The sequence below is a fragment of the Dipteris shenzhenensis genome, chromosome 14 (assembly GCF_047967505.1).
Source record: "Dipteris shenzhenensis isolate YYH24624 ecotype China chromosome 14, Dip_SZ_1.0, whole genome shotgun sequence".
In the NCBI taxonomy this organism is placed as follows: Eukaryota; Viridiplantae; Streptophyta; class Polypodiopsida; order Gleicheniales; family Dipteridaceae; genus Dipteris; species Dipteris shenzhenensis.
This window is the reverse complement of record NC_141609.1, coordinates 25,587,138-25,611,080: the sequence shown is the minus strand read 5'-3', so window position 1 is coordinate 25,611,080 and position 23,943 is coordinate 25,587,138. Positions and strand designations below refer to the sequence as shown.

Here is a 23,943-nt window from a genome sequence, read left to right as displayed (position 1 = left end):
ATACACTGAAGATGCCAAGTGAAATCTCTGTACCGTCGGTGAAGATAGAACTGCAGTAAATAAGATCTGACCTGTGTTACAAGGCTTGTGGCAATGATGCCGGGAATAGCCAAGAGGCTTTACAAGGCTGAAAATGATGTGCACGATGCCGTGAGATAGCCAAATAGGCTTTACAATGGTGGCATGTGTGTGTGAAATCAAGTGCTATCTGCCCACTGAATCAATCTGCAATGCCTCTGAACTCTGAAGTCTGCTCACTGAACTGATGAACGTAAGGTTTCAGGTAATGCAATGATGTGAAATCGGATGTGAGCGTATGGACTGACTCCGAGTAGGTACTAGTCGGGAATTTCGGGCATGGCTTAGATTGGCAACTTGGGGAATTCAAAGCGTCCCCTCTATGGCGATCTAGTCTACTCTGATCTAGATCTAAACCAACCGTCGATCGATGAAAGAGCAGCAAATAATTCCTTTTCCTTTGTTCTTTTTAAGTGCTGGGTCAGATGCGTCGATGTAGAGGCAAATGTGCGTGAAGGAAGTGGTTTTGTCGGCGAGGCTCAAATGTGAGTGTAACTTGCGCCGAAATGTGCGCGTGATGTAACGAGCGCGTAGAGCACGAAAAATCGAGCGACTTTCCTTTTTGGAGCACCCTCAAATTCTTCCTGGATCAAGAGATATGACTTGATCTAGGTGGAGGGGCAAAAGGAGTGCAAATGGTGCTCAATGATGATGTGTCACTGTGAGTCACATGCAGTGATGATGTGGCACTGTGCTTAGCAAGAGGTGTGCCAGTGAAGCTCTGTGCTGAGGTGGCAGTGCTGAGGTGTCACTGATGACGTGGCATTGATGACGTGGCAGTGATGACGTGGCACAGATGACGTGGCAGATGACGTGGCACAGATGACGTGGCCTGATGACGTGTCACTGATGACGTGGCAGATGACGTGGCTGATGACGTGTCACTGATGACGTGGAAGGTGACGTGGCTGATGACGTGTCACTGATGACGTGGCAAGTGACGTGGCTGATGACGTGTCACTAATGACGTGGCAGGTGATGTGGCTGATGACGTGTCACTGATGACGTGGCAGGTGACGTGGCAGTGCTAACGTGGCAATACTGATGTGGCAGTGCTGATGTGGCAGATGACGTGGCAGTGGATAAGATGATGACGTGGCAGATAAGATTACGTTGCCACGTGGCACAATTGTGACCAAACCACCTAACTAGGAGTTGACAGAACCTTAGCCTGGTTAGGTCCTATCTGCCACGTGTTGCATGGAGAGTGACCAGAATCTTTTGGAGATTCCGTCGAAGATGCCGATTCCGTCGCGGCCTGTGTGTGAGGTGGTCGTGGGTGCTCTTGGAGATCCGATCGATGGAGGCGCTCGCTTCGTGGCGAGAGAGTCGTTGAGGCAAATCAAGCGTATAAGCCCGTCGTTCGTGGAGCGGGCGTTGCCAGGAGCGGGGGTTTGCAAGTCGATGGAGCGTCAACCTTGTCTACTAAGTCTCTGCACAACGAGCCTGATCGAATGCGTTGGCCGGTGATCGTATGGCGGAGAGCAGCCGTAGAGTTGCTTGCTACCTAGTGACCAACGGTTGTGCGCTTGGCTGGAGGTCATAGATAGGTGCTGATTCACATAAGAGGCTCGACTATGGAGCTCCCTTGTCAGCTTCGCTGCATGGGCCGTTGGAGCCGTATTTGGGCTCGTTAACGAAGCTAAGGCACTGTGGCAGATCACTTACTTGAAAGTTGAAGGTGTCTGCTGCTCCACAATTGCTTCATAAGGGGTTGTGATGCTTCTATCGTCCTTAGATAAACTCCTCAAACAAAGCAGATGTCATTGCCATAGCTGCTCGATGGTTGAGTAAAGCTGCTTTGGAGCATCGCCTCTATGGATGCAAAGTCAATAGAGCAGACTGGTGAGACGCTTCTCTTTGTGAAAGACCGCCATTTGGTGAGTTTTGTTGTTGCAGGGCTTTGAGCTCAAGAGTTCGAGTCGGTGCGCTGAAGGTAGGCTGAGCCCTTTGAGCTAGACTTGTGTGGGAGCTTGTGAAGGAGCTCAAAGGTTCGTCGTTTGCAGTGGAGCTGTAGTATGTCCCTCTCCAGTCCTCAAACTCTGAAAAAAAGACTCTTACTCCCTGGCTTTTCTTTCCATCAACAACTCTCTTTTTCTCTCAAAGACAAGATTTCCTCCTCCAAATCTCAACCTCACGGAACTCTCCCTATCTTTCTCACAAAGATAATGGATGGACAATCTCTCTCTCACTCATAATGGAAGTCCTCACAAAGAATGAACGGAATGAATAACTCTCTCAAATGACGGAAATCTCTCAAGAACAAATGACGGAATTTTCTCTCAACGGAAGAGAATGGAACACTCAATCTCTCTCAATCTCTCAATCTCTCAATCACTCTCACAAGAAGGATGGCGCCTCAACGGAAGGCAGAACCATGCTCTGATACCATGACAAAATATGAAGAGGGGAGAGGAGAAGAGTGGAGATGAGGAGAGAGGGCACAGCTAGAGAGCACACCACAAATGACTAACTGTACACTAGAATTAGTTGAAAAAATAGAATATATACAAACCCTTTTAGGGTTAGGGTTAGGGAAGCTAACCCTTTCCTTTATAGCACTCTATAAGGTTAGTGCTATGCACATATGATCACGTGATGGTGCTATGCACACATGATCACATGATGTTGAGCGTGAACTCTCAACACATACTCGCTGTACAGCCCAAGGTGCTGAGGACTTGAGCAGTAGAGCTACCTTCACTCGAAGCTCCTCTTCTACCAGGTATTTTGAGTAGCCATTTTTCTGTAGTCAAGTTCAACCAGCGCATTCCTTCAGAGCATGGTGTGTAGATCCATGCAATGTATCTATGCGGAGTCCAAATACGTTGGCTCGTCGATTATTTTCCAGGGCCCTACTGAGCCATGTTCGATGCTCCTTTGAGCATGAAGGATTTCCTAATGTAACTCATTGTTTAGAGGTGGGCTGAGGGAACTCCTCTCTACCTTCATGTTGCTTTATAAGGATCATGAAAATGGTGAACTGCCTTATGATTTTCTACACGAAAGTTTTTGCTAGCCTTACATATGATTTGTTGTTTTGCTTACCTTTTGTTTTAGACTTTCATGGCAGTTTCGTTTCAGTCTACTGGCTGGGCACGGTGAACACTAAGTCGTTTTTCCTTGCCTCTCATCGTTCTCCCAAGCAGGCCACCAGGAAATTGCATCCACCATTCAGGTTTAATAAGCTCCAAAGAGCTTGTGTGATAGTTGTTCCTATCCAGAACTCTAATCACGATGTGACCATGGCAGAAAAGCCACCCGGCTATCCCGTGTCCAATATTTATAGAGCTTCTTTGTTGTTGACACTACCAACGAGCTCACTTGGAAGCACTGCAGCCCAGCTTCATACCCACGAGTCCCTGACCCCGCTCCTCTATTCTACTCTTCATTCGGGAGACTTACGAAACATGCTGGGGAGATAGTCTCTAAGCAGATCATTTTTAAGAATTTTTATTAAGCTATGTATTGTCACCAAATCACTTCCTTCTAGTAGACGTTGGAAGATGGCGGAACTTAGAAGTCTTCTAACGTAGAAATGATAGGGAGGACAACGTTGGAGAAACCTAGGTCACAGAAGGTATTCTAGTACGTCAGTCTCCTTCTATTCAAATCTGCCGACTTCTCCTAGTCTTGGCTGGCTCAAAGAACGGTAGTCGCTCAGAAGGGACAGAGCAACGAAGAATGAAAGAGCTAGGCCCACGCGGGGAAAACCCTTCGGATGCAACGACCTATAGTAGCTCTAATATTTCGCAACGTACAGCCATAGCCAGGCTTACCAGGAACTCTTTTTTGCATAGTGGGTGTGTTGCTCAGTAGTTTCGCAATGTCTCTAGGAATCTTTGGCTGTTAGTGTGAGAGCATGCAAATAACTATAGAACCTTGGAAAATCCTAATGGATCTTGAGAGTCCTCAAAGAGTTTCTTTTTTATTATTTCTTACTAAACAATCCACAAAAAAATAATAAATAATGGACAGTGTCTAAAGACCAGCAAAACCCACAAGTTGGAGGCAAGTGCTTTAGTGCATGTTTGTTACCTTGGTTGTTCCTCTGTGCTCTAACTATATTAGAGAGGAGGAGTGTTTGCCAAAGCGGCGCTGGTTGGCGACTGTTCCATGGGTACTTGGTGGCAATGCAGCCTGGTGAGGCTCCTATAAAGCAAACAACACATCTGAGGGAGAGTCGAATTCAGTAAGGATAGGTACCTGCTTCTTCCGGTACGTCACATGCACAATCAACTAATGATCACCTTCCGTTCTATTCACCTGCGAAAGCGGATTTGTTTTGCACAGCCTTTTGGGCATCGTTAGAAAACATTTTCCCATAGATTACAATTCATCAAGCCCAGCGTCAATGGCAGAATGGGCTGCAGTGCTTTCATACTTCTATGCACTACAAGAATTCATAGATGGAGTAGACTACTCCTTGATGCAATGGTTGAGCAGACGCACTGTTCGTGAATCAGAGCTCTCTCACTGCGATCACGTGCTTGTTCTTATCTTGCTTGAGGTCGTTCTCTATGCTTCGTCACGGGATCTTGGTTTTTGTAAGGTAGCTGTATCCCAGCTACCTTACGGGTTCCATTAATTATGGGTTCACACGTTAGAATGCCCCTCTGCAGTCATTCCTTTGGTGCACGCACACATGGGGATGCTGCCCACAAAAGATTGCCTCAGCTGAAGGAGGATAAGGAAAATTTTACCCTTTCTGAGGAACCTCGAAATGAGGTTTCGGTGATTAAGACAAACAGTTTGATTCATATGTATATGAAGAGGGGAAGGATACTGGATGCTCGCCACATGTTTGACACCATGCCTAAGCGCAATGTGGTGTCATGGAACATTCTGATCTTTGGATATACAAAGCAGGAAGAGGGGGCGCAGGCTTTAGAGGTGTATGCACGGATGCTCCAGGAGGGTGTCCAACCAGATGGTCGCACCTTTGTTGGTGCATTGAGCAGTTGCAGCAGCCTGGCAGCGCTCCAAGAGGCGAAGCAAGGTGATGGGATATTTGCAAAATTGTGCTGTCTAGTCAAAGGTAGAGCCATCCATTCCCAAGCATTAAAGAGTGGCTTGGAGTCAGATTCATTTGTGGGAAGCACATTAGTGAATATGTATGTTAAATGTGGGAATATGGAGGATGCTTGGCATGTCTTCGAGGGCTTGCCTTATCGTGATGTCGCTTCATGGACTACCATGATCCTGTGGTATGCTGAGCAAGAAGACAGTAACCTGGCTTTGGAATTATATACACAGATGCACCAAGAGGGTGTCCAACCAAATGATCGGACCTTTGTAGGGGCATTGAAGTCTTGTAGTGGCTTGGCAGTGTCGGAAGAGGGCAAGCACGTTAAAGGGAAATTTGTGAATATAGGGGGCCTGGTGAAAGGTAGAGTGATTCATACCCAAGTAGCTAAGAGTGGGTTTGAGTCAGATGTATTTGTGGGAACCACCTTGGTGAATATGTATGCAAAATGTGGGAGCATGGGGGATGCATGGCGTGTCTTTGATGAATTGCCTCATCGTAATGTGGCTACATGGAATACCATGATCCTGGGGTATGCTGAGAATGAAGGCAGCTCCCAGGCTTTGGAACTGGTTGCACGGATGCACCAGGAAGGCATCCGACCGAATGCTCGAACCTTTGTTGGCATATTAAAGGCTTGTGCTGGCCTGGCAACATTCGAGGATGCGAAGGAAGGTGACAGAAGCATTGCAGAAATGAGGTACCTGGCAAAGGGTAGAGGCATCCACTCTTTAGTACTAAAGAGTGGCTTTGAGTCGGGTGTAATTGTGGGAACCGCCTTGGTGAATATGTATGCAAAGTGCGGGAGCATGGAGGATGCACATTGTGTATTTGATGAATTGCGTCATTGTGATGTTGTTGCATGGAATACCATGATCCTGGGATTTTCTGAGCAAGGAGAAAGTGGTGAGGCTTTCAGATTTTATACGCAAATGCAAGAGCAAGGTCTCTCACCAAACAGCTTTACCTTTGTTGCCATCCTGAAAGCATGTAGCAACACGACTACACTGGAAGCTGGAAAGGAACTGCATTCTCAACTTAGCTGGCTTGGTTTTGAGACTATTGCAGATGTGGCAACCAGTCTTGTTGACATGTATGCTAAATGTGGTAGCATGTCTGACGCCCAACACTTGTTTGATGCATTGCAAACAAGGGATGTTACATCATGGAATGCATTGATTGCTGGATATGCCCGTCAGGGAGAAAATGAACTTGTGCTTGAGTTGTTTCAGAGAATGAGGCAGGAAGGCCTACAGCCGAATGGGGTCACATTCGTTAGTCTTCTTACTGTATGCAGTCATGTGGGTCACGTGGAAAATGGCCAGGACTACTTTCAGGCTATGAGTTATCAGTATGGCATTACGAGGACTATGGAGCATTATACTTGTATGGTTGATCTCCTTGGCCGTGCTGGCCGACTGGATGAGGCAGTGGCAATGGTGGAGAAGATGCCTTTCCAACCTAATGTTGCTATATGGTTGACCGTGTTGGGTGCATGCCGGAATTGGAAGAATGTAGAGACTGCAAGGCATGCCTTTGGAAGTTTGGTGAGATTAGATGGAAAAATACCTCAGGCATATATCTTGATGGCAAACATATACGCTCATGCTCACATGACAGAGGACTCTGGTAAAATTCAGATAATGACAAAGCTTGCTCAAGAATCTGAAGATGATAGCAGAGCTGGTGGACGTGCATAAATTTGTGGTGGGGGATATAAGACATCCCCAAACCGAATGCGAAGCTGAAATATGTTCCGATTGGGGAAGTATCTGAACCCAATTGCCAGGAAGTATGTGATGATGAAATAGAAAATGCAGACCGTGGGAAACTGCTGTTTCCTGTGCCCTAATCAACACTCCCTAGGGGACACCGTTACGTCTTCTCTAAAATCTTGGCAGTTGTGAGAATTGCCATTAGGACAATGGATCAGAAAATTCTTTGCAGAGATGAAGTTGCATTCGCTTTTACAAGGAGGGGAAGTTTTTTTGTCGGACAATGTTGACAACGCTTATTTGTTGGTGACTGCAGTGTCCCCCTTCATAATGGAGTCTGCAGTGCTGAGGAGAGGTGTGTCCAGGGAGTGGCAAAGCTTTTTCATACTACACATCTTGCTGGTCCTTAGAAGATGGGAGTGTTGGTGTGTGTTCAGGAATCAAGGCAAGTGTTTCTGTGGAGTTAGCTAACAGTACCACTTTAAATGTCAACGCCAGAGGTCTGCATTGGGAGAGGACATTCGCCAACGTGGGCGTATAGCTAAACCAAACTGTCTTGCCAATGCCATACTCAAACCTGTGCACTGCTAATCTTTTGCCGTTTGCTTAAGTCATGCATAACTCAATAGGAAGATGTTCGCTTGAGATGGACGGGAAGAAATTGACTTTTGCATCTATCGACGGAGGTAAGTGCATCATTCTTTCAATGCCTTTGATTCTGTGTCATTTCTTCAGAAAGTTTCTTCTCAGGGATGACAGGTCACAGTCTCCCAAGGCGGCGGGAGCCAATTCCCGGGAGGAAACTGTGGCACTGGTTGCCGATGGGGAACCAAAAACCGCCTTCAATTTCTGGCCATCGACGGCTTGGGAGGTGGCATGACACATGACGTGCATCTGGCGGCCTCAAAATCGATCCAATGGTGTGCCTCTAGTGGCTCTTTCTAGCCGCACGATTAAAAGTTTCACGCATCGGCACACAAGCGATGCCATTTTCACGTTGTAGGATCAACAACGAATCCAATGGTGCAAGAATCGTGCCATTCCTTGGCCATGGGATTTTGTCATTAGCTTATCGATTTTAACAAGTGGTAGAATTTGTGTAAAATAACCGGTTAGCATTCGAATCACGTTTTATCAGTATGGAAATATCTTGCTTGGACGGTGAGGATCCCTTGACCCCAATCGTTGACGGATGTAAAGGCACAAGGATTCTGGAAGGGATCTTTTGGAATTCCCCACTACATGAATAACTGTTATTTAGGATTCTTTACTGTTGATACCAATGGTTGCTAAGTAGACTATGCTCTAGGCTAAAATCTTGCCCCCTCTCATTTTCCTAGCAATGCATAGTGGTTTGCCACCTTGTTAATACTTGATCCTTGCTTACCTATCTCTTTGTTCTCTGGTTTTGCTATCAAAGGTAATTGGCCCACGATTAATGTACATGCAGCGGCTTGCATGCCAATAGCTTAGCTCGGTAAAGGCTCTTGTGTAAGCTTGACTTGTGTGTAGGTCGCAGAAAGTTCAAGTTTCGTCTCTTAACCTCCTTGCTTCTTGGTTCTTCGAATGACTTGTCAATGGAAGCAATTGCAGAATCCAAGGGATGCTTCACCAAGGGATTCTGAAGCATCCAAGTGAAGTCTTTGACTAGGAGCTAACAAGGGTTTCTACGCACAAAATAGGATAGCCTAGCAGGCTCTACCTCCTAGTTTTCCTCACACTTGGAGACATGCCGGAGGGTTTGTGGAGCGAAAGCTTTGGGTCTCGAAGATTTCTTTGCTCATAATCACGTGTTGAAGATTGATAACATCACTATATCCCACATATTGAATTAAACCATTGGATCGGTCAAAGATCCGATATAATCCACACAATGACATGAATGTGTGTGGTGTGTGGCAAGATGTTATGCATGTCTCCCCAAGCCCACGACGATGGGGACATAATTGGACAAGGGAGGGGGTGGGGGGGGGGAACGGTAATAGCATGACTGGTTTGCTTGTTTGTTTGTTTTTGGCCTTGTAAGGGTCTAAGGGATGAACTTGATTAGTTTGTGCTAAGATCCATCCCACTTTTTGCAATGCATGTGGTCAAGTTGACTATTTATTTAGTGTTTATTGTTAGGATTAGTGATAGTTTAGGCCATTGTAATGAGGTTTAGGTTCAAGTTTTTGTCTCTTTGTGTAAGATCCTAAATGACTTTGTCACGTTGTGTGGATCAAGTTTTTTGCCTTACATGAGAGGGGTAGTGAATAGCTTGTATTTCACCACCTTTATTAAAAGCATGTGATACTATCTAAATGAGGATCTCTTGCGAAAATGGCCACGTCCCCACTCATATTTAATGGTCCATACTCTCTTTCATCTCTTTTCTCTCCTCTCTTTTCACTCATCTACCTTTGCCTATATTCATTCACCTTCAATTCCATTTTTCTCTTTTCATTTCCTTCCAATTTACACCTTTCAATTCCCTTCTACAAGTTAATGTTCTTTTTTTTGTAATATGTATCCGAGCTACTTCACATTTTCTCTAAATAGGGACTTAGTGATTGTGCCACCTTATTGAAAGCAAGTCCATAGTGGTGACTTGAGCATAGATACCTCTCAAAGAACACCAATGTACAAACCATGATGGACTACTTTCACTTCAACAAAGAGCGAACAATTTACGACTCTTATTTAGACCATACATGGAGCAACCTTGACAAACCCAACAAACAAGCACATACCTCATTCACATACTAGACAAACCATTCCATTGCATACATTTGCACATAATGCACACTAACACTTACATCTACAATAACATTCCAAAAGGTAGGGCCGTAGTGGGATACCCACCTTGTTTTTTTAAAAGGTGGGAGGGGGTGTTTTTTGTTGAGCATCGGCAACAAAGTTCCCCAGAAGCTCTTCCTACCAACAAACCCTAGAAGAAAAACTACTACCATAGGGGGGAAGGGGGGGAACGAAGGATAAGATGTCATATAGCAAAAGGCAAGCCTCTCAAACATAGTACACGCATGGCAAGCCAAGGTGCAAGGTCACACATCAGCTCATGCAAGATAATGGAGACCTCGGGCGTCATGGCGAGAAAATTTGATCGGGAGGTCGAGAGCAGAGAGTAGATAGAGGAGATATGTCAGATGATAGAAGAGAGAGGAGATAAAACTTATAGAATAGAGATATATAAAAGGAGTAGAGATAGATAAAAAGGAAAAATTTCTCACCATTTAGGGGCATTTTAGGGGCTATTTGCTTGTCATCAGCTTTCTTCTCAAAGCTCTATATTGTTTGTCCCATCCATAAGCATATGCAACCACTCCCTTTATAGATTTGTCCCATTTGATGCAATGATTCTCCACATCCCAATGACACCCCAGCAATATTCTTATGTCCAGATCATAGAATACTTTTTTCTTCAAAGTCAAATTAAATTGGAAAATCTTGGGACTGCCCACTAACCACCAGGATAGAAAACCACCAATTAACTGGGACATGATTAGAAAGACCACAAGAAAGCATTTACCTCCCCCCAGTAGAGGTCTCATCCACCATTCCTTTTCAGAGGCATAAAGTCTGCCTATCCTACCACCACAAAACTCCACCTTTTTTCTCTTCTTATTCAAAGTATAACCTTCTAGATCAATTGGATCCAACTCTGCACAATCAACTATATGTTAGGTTTAAGAGCTTGTGTATCAAGCTTATAGTTTGCATGCAATGCAACAGTCAGAGATGAGATGATTGTGCAATGAACGTTTGAAATCAAACTCCTATTCCAATTTTATCAGAGTGATGACAAAATTGCAAACTGAGGAGAAGAGATAGTTGAAAAATTCTCTGAAAAACTTGTCACACAAAACCTTCAACTAGAGCCTCATCCCTACGGGGCTTGTTGCCGATTACAAAGACACATACTCTACTATGGACCCTAGCACGAATGTGCAATGACTTTGACACAAAGAAGGAGCTTCGAGATCTTGGACAAAAGGATCGAGCTAATGTGCCATCACCCATATATCGCAACACGGTTATCGCCTCATCACCACCTCATAGAATTCTTTAGATCGTCGGGTGGAAATCGCCACGACTTTTGTATGCACTGATCAGCCACTCGAGTTGATCAACCAATCGGTTTAGAGCCACTACCACATCCTTCATGCACTGGACTACCACCCTGGAATGTCAACTGGCCTGCATCATGTCCACGAACCTGCATACACCACATCACCCTAAAGTTTGAGGTCTCCTCCCCATGAAGATCAAAACCCCAACAAACCCCCCTTGAGCTGATATGGGGAGAATTAGGGAAATGACATAATTCTCTAGACAACTATCAACTGGACAAAAAATGCTCAGAACTAGTAATCAACACCTTAAGAGAACAATAACTCAAACACGTGAACACCATAAACACCTAAGAGTGCAACTCAAGAACAAGTGCAAGGCAAGTGCACCAAAAGAGTTATAAAAGACCTTGTCTTGATCAGTGAACTTCATCGTGTCCTAGCTTGCCACACTGTCCACAAGCCTTCTTCTTAATTTGTTTACCTTTTTCTTTTATTGCATATGCAGTGTCACTAAGTGGTTGCAACAAATCATCTTGCTTTTCCTCGCTTAGGAGTAGAGCTACACAATCAAGAAAATATGCACTTTCATCAAGTCATAAAATCCTCTCTGTCTCACTATATTTTAAAGATAGAGACTTTAGTACAATGGCCTTTTTGTCATCAACTTCTACAACTGATCCTAAGTTATGTGATTTCCTGAGGAGAGATTGCATTGTATTCAGGAATGACCCTAAATTCTCATTTTCATTCATCTTCACGCCGAATAACTCTTGCTTCAATATTGCTTTAGAATGCTTCATGCACATGCCAAAAAGCGTCTCCAATATTCTCCAATTCTCGATCGCGGATTTCTTTACATCAACATGGTGGAAGTAGTTCGGTCCAAGTGCTCTTCCAGTTAGCCGATAGCTTTGTCATTCTTCTGGTTCCATGATACCAATCTCGCTCAGACTCTGGCTTCTTTTCTGTTCTGTTGACTAGACTCCAAAGAACTTTCTACATCAAATATAGTCATGTGTCCAGCTACCAAGACGTAAGATTCCTACCTAAAAACTTGACAAGAGAACTTTCAAACTTCTCTTTCACGGTGAGATCCATTTCTCCGATTTGGAAAGGCCTTGGTGCTCAATAGAACTCAACTATTGCTCTAAAATAGGCTTCGGCCCAAATATCTACAGATTTCTTCTTCTTATAACATCCTCTGCTTCGTGGCTTCCTACACCCTCGTAGAAAGGCAAGCACCTTGTAATTATTGCAAATCGACATTCTTGACATATATGATCCGGACAAGCTCTCATGTAAATCTCGACAACCTACTGTCTACAATCTTCTTCACGAAATTGTGACAAACTCACAACAAGAGCTCACAGGCTTCCCTATCGACGTGCTCCAATACCATTGTTAGGTTTAAGAGCTTGTGCATCAAGCTTATAGTTTGCATGCAATGCAATAGTCCAACCAAGATGAAATGATTGTGCAATGAACGTTTGAAATCAAACGACTATTCCAATTTTATCAGAGTGATCACAAAACTGCAAACTGAGGAGAACAGAGAGTTGAAAAATTCTTTGAAAATCTGGTCACACAAAACCTTCAACTAGAGGCTCATTCCTACAGGGCTTGTTGCCTTGTACAACGACACATACTCTACATAGACCCTAGCACGAATGTGCAACAGCTCTGACACAAAGAAGGAGCTTCGAGAGCTTGAACAAAAGGACCGAGCTAATGTGCCATTGACCCATAAATTGTGACACGGTTACCACCTCATCATTGCCTTATAGGATTCTCCAACCTATCAGGTGGAAACCGCCACAACTTCTGCATGCACTAATCAACCACTCAAGTTGATCAACCAATCTGTGTAGAGCCACTGCCACAGCCACCCTAGGTAACCAATCAATGTCAACCGGCTTCCATCATCTTCATGAAGCCGCATCCATTGTATAGTGCATAGTGTGTATTTACCTATTTTTCCTCCGATCCTCCAACATGGGATTGGAGCTTCTAAGAGTACAAGCCCTCATTGTGGTTAAGGCACAATCCCTCCCTCTTGAGGAATCTCTGGCTCTTGTAGAGTGCATCTTTTAGAGCTCATTTCCCTCTCCAATTTGCTTTAGAAAGCTTGTCATTATGAGCTATAAAGACAAAGTTATGCAAAACTTTAGCATTTCTCCTTTCTCGTATTCTTTGTGAGGTTCATTTTATGGGTTTTATAAGTGACACATCTTCAAGGAGTGCTTTTTTTTGCCACGGATCCATTTTTCAAGCAACTATTTGAGTTTTGCAAATGCAATTTTTTGAAGAGAAAGGTACTCTATAATTGAAACTTGCACATGACTACAACAAGACCATAGGTAGACTAGATGCTCGATATAGTCTAGACAATAGAAAAATTCGAGCAATAGATAGAGGCTCTATAATGAATTGACACTCTAAAGCAACATACACTAGCTTCAAATAGATAAATGACCTACATTGACTACAACACAATCAAATGACTCAAAGAGAGCGAGAACAAAGCGGCTACACAACGATGGACTAGCACTTCAAAACTTGATGTCACACTCATGAAAACTAAACAACTACTACACAAGGAGATCGACAATCAATGCAAAGAAGGACAATGGTGAGCAACAGTGTCAACAACAATGGACACAACTACTCATAAAAGGCAAACAGCAACAATGTTTAGAGCCAACAAGCAACATAGAACACAACACACACTACAAATAAGTAGAACTACAAGGTGGCAAGAGACACAATAAAAATAGGCACTCAATGACAAACTACAACAATAACACAAATGGGAAACTCAAGCGGCTAAGGTAGACACAATGTACGCACATGATAGCCAGAGCAATGATGCCTTGCAAATGATTTTAGCAAGAAAAAAATCCAAACTCAGACCCTATTGACCTTGGCATCAAAACTTTGCAGAGTAGCTTGTTCATTTGCCTCAGACCTAGGTTACTTAAGGTTAGCTACACCCTATGGTTAGTGAAGTGCCACGTGGTATTAAGCCATGTGGTAGCTCAATCTAGTCTGTAGCACAGTCAGCATCACACATATCAATAGCCACATCATCATGCCATTGCCACATCAGTAGATCCATTCACCATGCCACATCATGAGTGACATGTCAGCATGTGCCACCTAAGCACATCGTGCCACATGAGAACATTTTTGTAAGCAAAGGTGTGAACATGCATTTCCATCTCATCACACAATGCCACCTCATCATTTTCTACAACTCCTTGGACAAAGTTTGGCTCAAATTTCAAATTACCGTAACTTTTCATTTTGAAGGAATTTCTCAATGGTGCAAAATCATTAAAACCACCTCTAGATCGATTGCAGCCACCCAGCACAAAAAATGAACAAAGATAAAAAGCTTTTACTCGATTTTATAATTTCGATGTGTATTGTAGCTTAGACTAGCACATTCTTAAGGAGATTCAACTCCACAAATCCAATTGAGACGTTTCCCATATCACATGATTAATTCCCACTGACAACAGTCCCTTATGGGTATACAAATTCATACATCTTGCACCCAGTATCTTGGCAATTGGCACTTCATCACGTCAAAAATTTGTGACATGTGGAAGTGATCTTCCTCGGATTCGGGATAATTATGTATCTTACACACATGACACCCATATATAATCACATATATTGACCTCTTTTGGCATTGGTCCTAGCACACATACAGTATCCTTGTACAACCTCTTGGGCACATAGATGTCATTTTTGTTAAAAGCTTGATCTTTGGCGCACAATTTTTTCATCTCCTGACTTGGTACACAAAGAGTTCTTTTAGAAAGTCTTTACCTAAAAGAAAGTCTCACAAAAACCCCTCTCTCTTTGAGGACGAGATGCTTCGGGGGAACGATTTGCAAGACCATGTATAGCTTCTCCATGTATTGTTCGATTTGGAGAGCTGCCCATATCCGACTTTGATTAAGCAATGTCAACATGGGAAGAATTGTGAAATAGTACACGTTATTGCTAGCCATAAAAGTAGTAGCAATAGTAGTGTACTTGCTCCACTGATGGATCTATATATGCCATGGATTTGGCTTTGGCTCTTTCGTAAGACTCTCCAGCTATGGCAAGCTTCCCATGTTGAGATTTAGGGTCAATGTTTGCTTGGGTGTAGCCAATCACGGAACTATTTTCGAGGCCATTTTGGGGCCGTGACGTGACATGTTGGTGGGTGAGATTTTGAATTTTATGTGGACCTGCGCTCTCACCGAAAGTTTTTTCGGCATCATGATTGGCCCACTGGTGTAATAATGAGACACAATCTTATCATGGTTCATAGCGTCGAGCTCGACACATGGCACTATATGCATTTACTCATGAGCACAAAGACTGTTGCTCTGCCTTTGGCTGACTACATCACATAGCCTCTGCCTTGCCATGTTTGCTTGTGTAGCTTTGCCATCTATCACTGTGCAACACAATCTTTTGTTGCGTTGACTACCGTGCTGGTTCGAGCACAACCATGTTGACCTAACTATGGCACAAAATTTTTGCCTTGCCACCTGTCATTGCTCAGCTTCGCCATCTATCATTGTGCAACACAATCTTTTGCTGCACTGACCACCGCACTGGATGTTGGCATGGAGAGACCACCACGTGGCATGAAGACCATCGTTGCATGTCAATGTCTAAAGGGGACCCCTCAAGGTCCATATTTGCAACCACCATGCTAGATCTTGGAGCTATTTTAGTTCTAAACGAAGGAAAATATGGTTATTTTGGAGATATTTTAGTTGTATTACTCCTTGTGCAACAATTTCTCAACCACCACACACGTTCTTGGTGCTATTTTGGTTCCAAGCTAAGGAAAATGTAGACATTTGCAATTTAGTATAGTTTCCGCACAGGTTATTGGAGTTATTATGATTCTAAACCACAGTGCTGGCTATTGGAGTTATTATAGTTCTAAACCACTGCGCTAGTTATTGGAACCATTTTCACTATAGTAACAATAGTTTTTTCAACAATTTCTTGTGCAACGATTCCTATGGTTGCAGTAAAATGTAAATGAGAGCAGAAATATGCCATTTGTTCTTCTTTAGAGCCACTTTCACTACCGAAGTAACAACAACAATAGTTTTGGCGATAATGGTACTACATTGAAATTGAAATAAAAGAGAATACATCCGATAGTTTATGTGATAATAGTATTACATCGAAATTGAAACAAAATAAATTACAACCGAAGCAAACATTTAACAAAATAGGTTACATACAAAGATGCTAGCACTTTGTCTTTGTGACACTTCTTTAAACACTTTTAGCACTTGTCAACACCACCACTGGCAGGACTGGGTGTCACTTTTTGCCCTTGTTAGCACTTTCTTGCACTTTTGACCTGGTGCCTTGTATGCAGGGGACAATAGAGTACCTCCTAATGCTATCGTAGGTAGGACTTTCTTATAATTTTGACCCGGAACTCCTCATATCTAGGGGACAATACGAGCACCTCATAATTGAAATAATTCTTTTCATAGCATCTTTCAAGGCACTGGAAGAGGGAACTCAACTTGGAGGTGAGCTTAATTGAGCACAACATTCAACAGCGAACATGGAACCCAATATGGTGGTGAGCTCCAGCACATTGATGCATGCTCTCAGTGTGTTAGAGCTGATCACCAAGTTGAGTTCCTTCCCTAGTGCGGAAGGTTGTGCTCAATTACAAGAGGCTCATCACCAAGTTGAGTTCTCTCCTAGTGCTTGACAGAATAATGACGACCCATTTCCCTTGGCTCCCCATCCTGCAACATGGTAGGTTTTTCTTTCAAGTCTTTCAAGGAATTACCTTTGTCAATTCAACTTCTTTCAAGGAATTGGCAGAGAGAACTCAACTTGGCGGTGAGCTCAATTGACCACAACATTTGATAGTGGACAAGGAACTCAATTTGGTGGGGGTGAGCTCCAGTGCACTGACGGATGCTCTCAGTGTGTTACATCTTATCACCAAGTTGAGTTCTCCTTCCCCAGTGCCAAAGGTTGTGCTCAATTACAAGAGTCTCATCACCAAGTTGAGTTCTCTGCTAGTGCATGACGGAGACAACGAGGACCTGTTTCCCTTGGCTCCCCGTCCTGCAACTTCCTTGGTCATGGCTATGGCTGGTGGAGTGTTGCAGGATGGAGAGCCAAGGCAAACAATGGATCCCATGACTTGGGTAGCATTATGAAGGGGCATCGAGGTTGCAACAAAAGATTCATCATAGGGGTAGAAGGGGGCAGAGTGGAAGGGGGTAGGAGAGAAATTTCCCTAGGTGTGGTGAATTGTTTCTCTGCCCTTAAGGCATTTATATAGCTAGACTTGCCGCCCTCCCACTCTTTTCCCCTTCATTTCTTATGTCAGTTTGTGCGACTCTGGGTGCTAAGAGCACACCATCCACCCATTGGATTTTACTGGTAGCCCAGTCTAGCGTAGGCAGTCATCTACATCATCTAGCCATGACGTGTGATTAGATGGTTGCCATGCTAGAATTTCTTGGTCATCAGAGCCAAGATCATGATAATTCAATGGGATGAGGGGGGAGGAGCTATGGCACATGCACCCAGCTTGTTGGTAGCCTAGCCTAGCCTAGGCGGTCATTTACATCATTGTCTAGCCATGACGAGTGATTAGATGGTTGCCATGGGAGAATTTCTCGGTCATAGGAGCCAAGATCATAATAATTCAATGGGATGAGGGGGGAGGAGCGGTGGCACATACACCCAACTTTGCTGGCAGTCTAGCCTAACGTAGGCGGTCATATACGTCATCATCTAGCCATGACGTGCAATTAGATGGTTGCTTATGACATGTGATTAGATAGTTTCTTGATCATTGAAAAATTCTAACAGTCTGATATGTTCTTATAGTCTATTTCCAGCTTAATGCTAATCTGGGTGTGCGAATTAGATGGTCCCTCATGAAAAGTCATTGTTATTACAGTCTGATTCCGACTTAATGCTAATTTGGGCCTGTGAACTAGATGGCCCCTCATGCAAATTCATTGTTATTATAGTCAACTGAAGAAAGGAAAGATCAAAACAGGACACCGGATTAGCATTGAGTCGGCTCATCAGGCTGTAATAACAATAGTTCTCATTCTAAACTATCGTTATTACAGCCTGATAAACCGATTGAATGCTAATCTAAGCTTGTGAACTATATGGTCCCCCATGCAAAGTCATTGTTATTATAGTCTGATTCCGGCTCAATGCTAATCTGAGCCTGTGAATTAGATGGTCCCTCATGCACAATCATTATTATTACAGTCAGATTCTGACTCTGACTGAATGCTAATATGGACCTATGAATTAGATGGTCCCTCATACAAAGTCATTGGATTAGTATCCTATTGGTATACTGTTTGGGATTTACATTTTCCCTTGTTTGGGACTTATTGATTGGGATTTACTGAAACAAGCGCGGTGGTTGTTTGGGATTTACTAAAGGTTATATTTTGTGGGAGTTGCAGTTAATCCTAAACCAACAAAAATGCATTTTGTTGCTAGTGCCTACCTCCTCTATCTAGTGCCTACCTCCTCTAGCCTTAACTATCATACAACTAACCTATCATATTCATCAATGTAATGTGTGGGGAATCTATCGGTACACGGGTCTTCAAAGATGGCAAAGATCTCAATGGATTACATCGTTGAGCATGTCAAGATAGCTTGATTTGACAGATTAGAATATGTGAACAATTACAGCTTGGATAGCAGGAGAGCAAACTAGTTTTAAAACCCGACAGGTCTCAAGTGAAGGAGCAGTGAAGGAATAGACATGGAAAGCCATAGAGGCAATGCCATTTTTTTTGCCGCTTGTCCTGAGCTTGATGAAGCCATTTCGCAAGGGGTCCCTTGACAACCCAATATTGTCGTAGATGAGATTGATTGCTTGGAGGAGAAACATAGATCCGTTTTAGGATAGCAAGGCGGTAGTGCAGGATAAGTGGTTAGGATAAGTGTTCACCAGTGCAGTGGTTGGTCACACACTAGGATATTAATTGCCACCACTTCATTTAGGATTTGTGGTCACCCGTGGATTTGTGGTCACAACTCAGTGGTTGAAATTTGACAATAGTTCAAGAGAACCAGCCTAAAGGGGATGCCATAAACAAATGCATTTTCTAATATTTCACTAGCCCGGCAATTGAAATCTAACAATAGTTACAAAGAACCAGCCTATTTGTGGGAGCTATTTTCCTTGTGTGCAACCAAGGAAAATGCAATTGGATACCATGATGTCCCATTGGATAACTAAAAACAAGCACGATGGTTGTTTGGCATATACTAAAAACAAGCGTGGGATTAATATATCATTTGGGATTTACAAAACAAGCGCAGTGGTTTTTTGGGACATATGATGATGATCCAAGTGGCCTTTCTTGCTACACATGATGAGGATCTAGGTGGCCTACAGACTACACATTCATCGGGGAGACATGGGCATCGATCCCCATGGAGCAATGCTCCAATACGACTAGATCTCAAGTCATTCATAGCTTGCCTGCACATGTCAAAGCCTATGTGTGTTTGGCAAATTAGCAACAACAAACATTCTTCTCGTTGAGTTTCCTAACGTACCAGGGCTTCCAATGCTCAAAGCTCCTCTACCCAATTGAAATGTTAGGATTCTGATCCATAAAATTGAGATACAATCCGTCTGCTGACCCAACATGCACGCATCCTTTTTGCAATACGAGGAAAACAAAACAAAATACTGTATGTGCAAATTAAATTTAACTAATTTAAGTACTAAGAAACACAGTAATTTCAACCATCGAGCTAGTCAACAACTAAAGTCTGTTCAATTACACTGGTGTTTGAGCTGAACCAGCCACGATTGCATGACGTTCCAACCACTGGGTTGGTTTAGTAAAATAACAATATATTGTTGTTCTGTTGCAAAATATATTGTTGTTACTTTATGTTCAACCACACTGGTCGAGGACAATCACATAACTGGTGTTTGAGTTGACCCAACCACGGTTGCATCACATTAAGTCCAAGCTGGCCTAGTTCCGGTGTTTGAGTTGAACCAGCCACACAGTTGCATGATATTCCAACCACCAATTTGGTTTAGTACAATCACATCAAGTCCAAGCCAGCCTAGTAAACTATCCGAAAGCTGAATCACAAACAACCCACCGGGCTGGTTTAGGCAACAACTGACCTGCATTGGATCAAGAAATGAAACAAGTAAACTATCCCAAAGCTCAATCATAAACAACCACTGAGATGGTTTAGGCAACCACTGATTTGCATTGTATCAAGCATGTGTATGATGTGCTCGTCAAACATCTTGCATCCTGTCTACTTTCTACAGATGTCCTTGTTATTTGGTAAAACTCTCACGAGATGCACGAAGAGTGGAAGCAATGCTTGATCATCCCAATTTGAGTAGTCTATGGGCTTCAACAAAATGCAATAAAAGGAGAGACAGTCTAAGTGTGGAAGTCATTGCAATAGTAGTGATGTTTTGGCATGAAAATACGAGGTGTTGGTAGGGTTGTCACTCTATGAACTTTAGGGTGTAGGCTAAAGCTTGTGAAGACTCGAGACTAGTATTTACCTGAATGGCATGATGTTGCTTCCTCGAATGCTACCACCAATCGTGACATCACAGCTCGTTTTCTTTGCTCTGATGGCAATGATCGAATGCATGCATCTACTTCCTGCTTCCTGCTGCCTGCTGCTCTGCAAGGAGTCTTCTATTCCTTGTGCCTTGGTGACGACCAGCAAAAGACGACAATGCCAAACTAAAACAGAGAGAAGCTAGCTTGTGAGGCAAGCAAATAATAGAAGACAACTTACCCGAAAGAAGACAATGGCAAACCAAAGTCTGTGCAAGGTCACGTCGAGGTGCGTGTGGGTTGCAGGGCATTTGCAAGGCGGGAGCAAGTTGTAGGTACTTAATCTTCCGAGATTTTATGGGCAAGAGGTGTGAAAATTCAAAATTTGTGGGAGTAGCAAAATTTCAGCGGTCGATTTTCCCCCTCTGGCGATACACGTCAGCAAAATTGGATATCCCAAACAAGTGCAATGTGGCCTAAAATGCTTCAAAACACAAATAGACCAAAGGGCACGCTATTGGGTTTGATGCTGTGTATTATTAAATACAATGACCTTTGGCATGCTTATGAGCCATATAGCAAGCAAGTGCATGGAAAAATAAACAATTCAAAATTGTAAATCCTGTTGGATTTATTAAAATATATTTTCACATGCACAAATTGCACTTTTCCAACTTCCATTTTAGGGTAAATCTAGATACCAATACCAAAACAACTATCAATGTTTTAAGACCACTATGCAGTAGTCCCACTAGTTTGGATTCCAAATTTTCAATCCATTTTGGTTTTCAATAAATCAAAAAAAGGTTATGGATTGTGCCCTCAAATGGGTATGCATCACTTTAGCACAACATTGGAGGCCCGTTAACCCATGCCTAATGTTCTCATTTAGGTGTGTCCTTGGTTTGAGGAGAAGTTCACGTAGTGTACTTTTGAATGATTACTTGGTTGCATGTATGTATAGTACAAAATTTTGATGTTTTTGAATAAATTACTATATCCAAGATGCATGTTTCACATGCAACATAGCAATTGTAATGCTTTAATGTTCTCATTCCAAATCCTTATTCCATAATTTTTTGCTCTCACGTTCAAGTTTGGAATGTGTACTACAACTTGAAGACAAAGTTTGCCAAATTCCGTTGAGCAATGCATAAGTTATGGGTCATGCAAGATACCTATATACAGAAAAGTCCTTGAACCTCACCAAAAATTGCTACACCCAAGTAAACAATGACCCTTTAGATCAATGCTCCAAGCACAAATGCTCTCTTAGGAGATGAAAAATTGGCTTCCTCATCATGATAGCAAGTCTTGAGGGTTCAAGGCTGCAATGCATACAAAGAAGCAAAGGTGTGGAAGATGTAGGAGTTCACCATAGCTAGAGCTCTTCTACATAGCAGCCAGCAGACCAGACTAGAGGAGAAACATATGACCTGAAATTGAACTTGAAGGCTCTCGAGCGATGAAGGGAGCATTCAACATCTTTCCAAGGTTTCTCCATCATGCACAATTCCTGATGGGAGGTTGCTTCTAAAGAAATCATGCAATTTGGGACCATGGGTAGTACTACATGCCTGCATTTGTTTGAAATCCGTTGTGTTTATGCAAACAACAACGTGAAAATAGGGGCATCAAAGCCCCAACCATTCAGTGATGAGCATCTGTTACCTCAAGGTGAGATTGCAATCCAACATTTGTGTACATTGGGTTGTCTGCCAGGCCCACCCTTTCCTTGTTGAATCACGACCCTATCTCTCAAAACAAAACAATGGCCATGCCAAAGCTCCAGTTATGGTTCCAGTGGTTGCAAATAGCTTCAAGAGGAGGCTAGACGCCAGAGCTTGAGCTCATTAGTGCATAGGTGGAGCTCATGAGCATCTGAGCCCATCCAAGCAATCATCCTCAAGAGTTGTTTCGAATGATTGATGAGATGCAAAGAATGCTATCCATTCTGATTTTCATGCCTTCCAAAAAGTTGTTTGGATGATTTTCAGGAATCAAGGCCATAATCCAAACTCTATTGTCACGCAAATGAGACATGGAGATCTGATCGAATGCAAAAAAGCTGTGTGTATTGCACAAATTTTAATCCCAAGCATCCTTTAAAGACAACATTGGATGTACGTGCTTGCTGTTATCAAATGTTTAGTTTCAGAGCCTTTTTCCATGTACCTTGATTTGCCTCTGCCTTGATCAATGCTACTCCCACCTCATTCAACTCAATCGCAGGCCTTCCATTTTCATCCTTGCCTTAGCCACCATGCCACTCTTAATATTTGTAATTCCAAGAGCACGATATGGGATCCTAGCAACTAGCACACTATATGCATACAAAACTTCAACATGAACATGAGCCACCATGAGTTCTGAAATTATGCTCAATCTTCATGGTGAGAGGGTGCAATGAGATGCTAAGGCAAGGATGTGAGTTTTGATTGTAGAATAGGCTATCACAAAACTTGCTTGCATAGCTTTAGTCTACTCGACATTAGGAGAAGAGGGAAGACTGAATTGATTGTTGAAGATCATACCTAGAGGCTGGGATGAAAAGAGGAAAGATGAGGGAGAAGACAGAACTTAGAGAGTAGAGAGATATACAAAGACAAACTAACTGCCATCCCCTCGCCATTTTGGGCATTTTTGGAGCAATCCACTTGCTATCTCTTGTTGGGGTCTGCTCACCGTTTGGCATTCCTCGATAAGTAACATGATGGAGAAGACATAATCACTATATGAGGCCTTGAAACTTTCTATAAAAGCTCCTTCTTTGACAATGTCGGTAGTAGTAAAACTAGAGGGTGATTTGAATGAATGGGAAGTGGAAAGGACTAAGAAATTCATGACTCAAAGCAAACAACTTTGGCAATTAGTAGGTGATTTCCCTTCACATGTCTTCTTTTAAGCCGCAAAGAAAATATCTTAGGGAAAATGTGGATAGAGTGATTGATAAGGAGGGTAATATGATCATGAATGTGGCTAGGGTGATTGATAAGGAGGGTAATATTGCAAAGTTGTGCTTCAGGGATCTTATTGGGATTATGTTGAGTGGAACTTTGAATTTGTAAGGGGTACTAGAGACTGCAGGTTGTAGAGAGTTTCTTTGGAGAAGTAGTTGTGACTTTCAAGGGCTTTGTTTGAGAAGGAAATGTTGGAAGACCTAAACTCTATCAAAATAGAGAATGCCCCTGGTCCTAATGACTGAATAGTGGAATTATTTTTTACCTTTTAGAACTTGCTCAAGTTTGATTTTGTGGAAATCGCTGACGCCTTGGTCTTAAGAGGATCATTGTCAGAGGGGGACGAGCATTTTTTGACCGAAATCTTTTGAGTGTTCGAGTGAAGGAAAAAAAAAAGCTTCCAACTATGCAAAAATATGGCAAAAATCGATCAGAAGAAAACATAGTTTCACTTAGAAATATGCAAAGTATTATAGCAATGCCTATTTTATACAAAAATCT

General features: G+C 42.8%; 1 protein-coding gene across 1 annotated transcript; it reads left to right on the top strand.

Annotated features, from left to right (window-relative positions):
* Positions 1-4,686: 4,686 nt before the first annotated feature.
* Positions 4,687-8,444, top strand: LOC147894385 (putative pentatricopeptide repeat-containing protein At3g25060, mitochondrial). The gene is made up of 7 exons (XM_087385301.1): positions 4,687-5,467; positions 5,654-6,495; positions 6,616-6,790; positions 7,052-7,174; positions 7,257-7,319; positions 7,449-7,505; positions 8,332-8,444. Exons 1-7 carry the CDS (start codon positions 4,687-4,689, stop codon positions 8,442-8,444), a joined length of 2,154 nt encoding a protein of 717 aa, XP_087241427.1.
* Positions 8,445-23,943: the final 15,499 nt, after the last annotated feature.